Raw genomic sequence first — 5,755 nt, 5'->3', positions numbered from 1 at the left:
ACAGCCTGCCCGAGGAAATCAGGTCGGCTGAGTCAGTGAACTCTTTTAAGTCCCTTCTTAAAACATACTTTTATAGGAGAGCCTTTCCTGATTATAGTTGATTTTAACTGTTTTTAAATTCCTTACAAGACTCTTCTTGCTTTTATCGCTTGTGAAAGCACTTTGTCACGTGGTTTTTATTCATTATTATTATTGTTTATAATTTACAGATGTGTTAGATGAGAATTAAAACTTCTGATCTTTAGTTTAATAACATGAAGATAAAATGAACAAACACGTACGAGAGTTCAGGAGGAAAACCTCGTATCTCTCAGTAGTGTCAGATTATTGTTGTTAATCTGATGGCTGATTATTTTCTGCAAACACTGACATCATGGTTAGAATTCAGCATCTTCAGTGTTGAGCCGTTCACATGTTGCTGATCAGGTTTTTCCTCTCTCTGCCTATGTGACATCACATCCATGAATTAGCCAATCAGCAGGCACCGTCACCTGAATCTGAGCGAGAACCTGCAGCTTTGAGATTAGATTAATATTCTGCTCATCATGAGGTCACTTCCTGTTTTTATTATAATATTTTCACATTAGTATTGAAACAGTTTAATGACCCTGTGATTTACTGAGTCACTGTCAATATATTAATAGAATAAAGCTGTATTTCTGTCTGTTGTCATGAAAGAATAACTTTAATTTTACATGGGGAAAAATGAGATAAATTTTTATAAAGTCATACTGTAATGAAAATAAATTTCTTAGTAGATTATTTAGAATAAAGTCGTCATCTTTCAGGTTGTTGACTTTTTCTTTTTGTAAAATCAGGATCATAAAGTTTAAATTTTATGATTATAAATGTATTTCTTTTACAAGAAAACATCTTGATATCACAAGAATAAAGTGTCACTTTAAATTAAATGTACAGTTTGAGCTGCAGGAGGAAAAACACATTTCACATCTTTTTAGGTTCCTGCTGAGTGAAAGCTTCCCTCGCTGTTCTGCCCTCTGCTGACGCCTGCTGGACTGAATCTGTTACTGCAGGAAATGAAGCACCTGAGATCAGACGAGGGTTTAACCTTCAGCACTCAAAGGCTCACTCACTTTCATTAGTCTTGGATGACCATGATCTTCTGCTGAAAGGTCAAGAATGAGCTTTCAAGTTTGAAAATGTTATTCTCTCGCTGATTTCTATTATTTTACAAACATTATAACTTGTACATCCTGTTTATTCCTTGATAGGTTTTTGTTTGTCCTTGTATGTGTAAAAACTACTTGACAATAAAGCTGTTTCTCATATCAGTACTCTTCTCGCAGTGGTTCACACACACTCCTTCAACATGTGAATCATTCATTCATTCATTCATTCATTCATGTATCAAGTATTGATTTTACAATTGATTGTTTCCGTTACAGCCTCTTAAGTTTTATATGTGATTTCCTATTTTTGTTTTTCTTTCTCACTGGAATATTATGAGTTGTCCTTTGTTGTTTCTCGGTGCTGCTTCCTCCACTTAGTTTACAGGTGTGATGAGAAGCTGATGTTCAGTCTGCCTTGGATTATTTGATGCTTTTCTCTTGTATGTTAATCATCACAATAATAAATAAAACTATTTTTTTTAACTTTAATGTAACTAGTTTCCTCTGTTGTTTGTTTCTTTGTTAAAATTATTTGAATATAAAACAAAATGAAACCTTCACATGACGTCCAGGAGTCTTTAAAGTTTTGGGTTCCGACAATATTGTTATTTGCAGATTTATATCAGCTACAAATGATTAAAAAAATATCATGTCCTCAAACTCCAGCTCTGTCGTCTGATTGGTGGAAAAAGACATTTATTTACAAAACTTTATTGTTCCATCAATGAAAAAAACAGACGTCTATGTACAAAACACGTCAACACAAAACTTCCTGTTTTGATTTTTTTTACAGTGAAACACGACGACGTCACGACTGTCAATCAGACATTCACCAATCAATAATCAATGCCATCGCAACCGCCGGTCATGTGACCAGAGACACTAACAGCAGAGGACTCAAAGGACCACAACACCGTTCCATGAAACGTCTTTCAAAATAAAGTAACATCCTGTGATTCTCCTCATCATGGATCCGAGTAGCGAGGACTAAACTACTCTGTAGACTAACTACAACAGATTGTCTTGTTTAAAGGATTTTACAGCCTGAAGAAGTGAAAGTTTTCACTATTTCACAAGAAACAAACAGAAATAGAGAAATATCAAAGAAAAACAGAATGTTTCTTCCCCTCCTTTAACTGTTCAGTCGCTCGACACGTGACCCTGAGGTGAACCTGTGCGGTGTCAGACAAGACCAGCAGGCTGTAGCACGACTATAATATAATGCTTAATGTTTAATTTCCCTCCGTTCTTCAGATGTAAAATCTATTTAAACTATTATTGTGTTGTTGTGATAAAGAAACTGAATTGTGATGAACGAGCTGATGAAACCAACAAACTGCCCAGAAGGAAGCAAATCAATACCCTGCAGAATGATTAGCAGAAACGTGAATGTTTAAATAAGTGCAGTTTTTTCTATTTTAGAAAAGGAATAATTTGGTCAAAACATTAGTAAAACAGCTGGTGAACTTTGTCAATGACAATTTGATTTTGACTTAGATTGTCATGAAGCTTTGTTTTACTGATGGAAACGACACAAACACCATAACACCACCACAGAAGGCACTGCTGCTGCTCTACACACCTGACTCCTACGTCACTGATGGAGTTTACCTTAATGAAACCTGTTCGCTGGTGAGTCTGGAAGATCAGGATTCAACATTTCTCTGCAGGATTCCACAGAAATAAACACGATCCGATGAAATAAAACTGATCACACGATGTGATGTAAACGCTGTCTGAGAGAAAACGAACCATCACGTTCATCGAAGTTTAATCGATGATGAAAGTGATGTTAGTTTACTTCTTGATTAGCCGAATAATCATCTCGTTTACAAAATGTCAGAAAACAGTGAAAAAGAGTCCAACACGTCTTCAGACGTCTTGTTTTCTCCGACCAATAGTCCAAAACCCCAAAAATGCAGTTGACTGTGAGCAAATATTCACATTAGAAAAGCTGCAAAAGAAAAGTTTGACTTTTCTTAGAAAATGACTTTAAGCAATTCATCGATTTTCAGAGCACTTTTGATTCATTTTCTGTAGCTCAACTCATCAATTAATAGACTAATTGTTGCAGCTCTACTGAAGTTCATGAGCTAAAACTCTTAAAACCAGCAGTCCGACCCCCTCAGCTGATAACCACAGCACCACACTATGATCACGTGACTGATTCACACACACACACCTGCACAGGTACAGGACCATCAGACAGCAGCAGAGACAGAAACAGAACAACAACACAAACCTCAGAGTCCAGTCTGAGTCCAGAGAGAACGTCTCTTGGAACAACTCGTCTTTTTGCTACCAGACAACAGAACCACCTGTGTGCTCCGTCACGCCACCTGGAGGTGAAACACCTGTCATGGTTCATCTGATGACATCACTCGACGGGCACGCCGTCCACGCTCTCCTGGGAGACCTCAGAGTCCAGGGAGTAGCAGGAGCTGCCGTTGTCCTGTGTGTCCCTGTTGGCCTCCTCAGAGAGTGTAGCGGTTCCAGATGAGGCCACGCCCCCAGCACCGCCCCCTCCCTCAGCACCGCCCTCGCAGAAGTGGGCGGAGGCCTGGAAGAGCTGGCTGCAGAGGCGGTTGTAGCGGTGGTAGCGTGATGGTTTGCCAGTGTGGGTGTACATGTGCTCCTGCAGCTGGCTCTTGTGAGAGAAGCGCAGGCTGCAGACGGCGCAGGCGATCTTACGTTTGCGTGAGTGCAGGACGGTGGGAGTGGGGCTGCTCCCGCCTCCTCCGCCCCTGCTCCTCCTCAGCTCTGCAGCCAGCTGGTTAGCGAGCGCCTGGCTCTGTCTCAGCGCCTCCTCCAGGCACCCTGCATCCAGCTGCTCCTGGGCCCCTGGTGGTCCTTCCTCCACACCGGCATCCAGCTCGCCGCCCTGCGACAGCCCTTCCATCAGGCGGGTGGGATCGAGGGCGTGGCTGAACAGGTGCTCACGCAGGCCCTCGGGGGAGGAGCAGCGCTCTCCACAGCGGGGACACAAGAGGACAAGGGCCCTGTCTTTGAAGAGGAGGCCCTGACTGGGACTGCTACTCTGAGATGGAGACCCCAACCCCTGCCCCTCCTCCCCCTCGCCGTCCTCCCCCTCCTCCTCCTCCAACCGCTCCTGCTTGATACGAGTCGAGATGTCTGAGTCGTCTCCAGACGCCACAGAGCAGACGTTACGCAGCGCCGACATCTGACGGTCTGACGGGACCCCCTCCAGTCCGACAGTAAGAGACAGCTGGGAGTGGGACCGTGCCCCTCGGCCAGAGGAGCGTCCGTCCTCTGGTGCCCCGCAGGACACCGTGGTAGACTTGGGGACCCCGGGCGCCTCCTTGTTGGCCAGCTGGGAGGAGATCTGGATGCCGTACAGGTTGGACATGCGGACCACGTCGGTGGTGGCGTCTGCTGCAGCCTCGCCGGGTTTCCGGCACAGCTGGTAAGCGTGAAGAAACTTGATGCCTTCCTGCAGCCGGCTCTGGTCCACCGGCTGTTTGGGACACATGCCGGTGTACATGATGTGCAGCAGGTAGCTGAAGACGTCCGGCTGGATGTCCGTGGGCTGGATCTTTATACACTCACTGAGGACACGAACATGAGACAGGAAGGACAAAACGTCAGTGCCAATTTTTCATCCTGATCACACTGAGAATCAACATTAGTGTGCCCTGGTTCAGGACTCTCAGATGAGAGTCCCCCTCCCAACCCCTTGACCTGGATTGGTGGATGAAGATCATCTTGAAGTAGTTGGAGAAGGCGGCCAGCACGGCTCGGTGGGCTTTAAAGTAGACGTTTCCGATGGCGACGGTGCAGTCGCACAGGAAGCCGAACTCTCTCTGAACGTTGAGCTGCTGCAGCAGGAAGAGGCTGTGAGACGACACCTCCATGACCCACTCTGCAACGCACAGCAGCCGTTTCAAACCAGGACACAATGGGAACAACACTCACATTTAAACATGTCTACACAGTAGAACATTAAGGTCCCAGTAGTCTAGTGCACAGGGTTTTCAAAGGCTCCCAACCAAAGTATATTTGTTCACATTGAATTAGCTGGTCGAAGCTCCGGTTAGCAGCTTCTGTTAGCAGCTGGGCGGGTTTGTTTGTTAACACTTTAACTTCTTCTACCAACTACCTCCTGAATGCTGCTGAAACCATCACACAGGTTAATGGTGGAGTACAATTAGAGCTCGGCAATAAAACAATAAATATTACAAATGAATTAGCACTTTTCTATTAAGAGATTTCTTCTGTTGTTCTGACTGAAAAACACTTTACTGCCTCAGATTTCGGCATCAGAAGTGTCACATTCTGACCAGAAAGATCGAATCATATATAATATAAATATCGAATAATATGAAATGTTTTATTGTGACAACAGCTCTACCTACGGTACCCAGGAGCCTCCTGAACAACACGTGTCACCGTGGTTACTGAATTCATCCTCTCTGCAGACTGTTTATGAATCTTGAGCTGTTAGCAGCGCAGCTAACAGGCTGTTTGTTAATGAAATGCACCCTGGGAGTCGTAGTCGACTCCTCTCCTACAGTTTTTAATGTTTGTTCTGACTCAACAGTTTCAGCTGATCCTAAACTTTGTTTCCCAGCAGGCAGCAGCTTCAGCCATCAGTGTGTCTCAGCTGG

At 44.0% G+C, this 5,755-nt stretch overlaps 1 protein-coding gene across 2 annotated transcripts in view; it reads right to left on the bottom strand.

Annotated features, from left to right (window-relative positions):
* Positions 1 to 1,825: 1,825 nt before the first annotated feature.
* Positions 1,826 to 5,755, bottom strand: part of zbtb25 (zinc finger and BTB domain containing 25) — a 4,408-nt gene continuing 478 nt past the window's right edge. The window contains exons 2-3 of one of the 2 annotated variants that reach the window (XM_038727624.1): positions 4,830 to 5,010; positions 1,826 to 4,696 (exon numbers count right to left, since the gene is read on the bottom strand). In XM_038727624.1, the coding sequence (XP_038583552.1) occupies positions 3,508 to 4,696; positions 4,830 to 5,002 (1,362 nt within the window). In that variant the 5' untranslated portion in view covers positions 5,003 to 5,010 and the 3' untranslated portion in view covers positions 1,826 to 3,507. Of the gene's footprint in view, positions 4,697 to 4,829; positions 5,118 to 5,755 lie in introns of those variants that run through there. The other variant, XM_038727625.1, reaches the window with a different exon arrangement.

This window comes from Micropterus salmoides, unplaced genomic scaffold (assembly GCF_014851395.1).
Source record: "Micropterus salmoides isolate LMB-PRFRI ecotype aquatic unplaced genomic scaffold, ASM1485139v1 Ms_hic_scaffold_18, whole genome shotgun sequence".
Taxonomy (NCBI): Eukaryota; Metazoa; Chordata; class Actinopteri; order Centrarchiformes; family Centrarchidae; genus Micropterus; species Micropterus salmoides.
The sequence above is the reverse complement of the archived record's forward strand: the minus strand, read 5'-3'. Positions and strand labels throughout refer to the sequence as shown.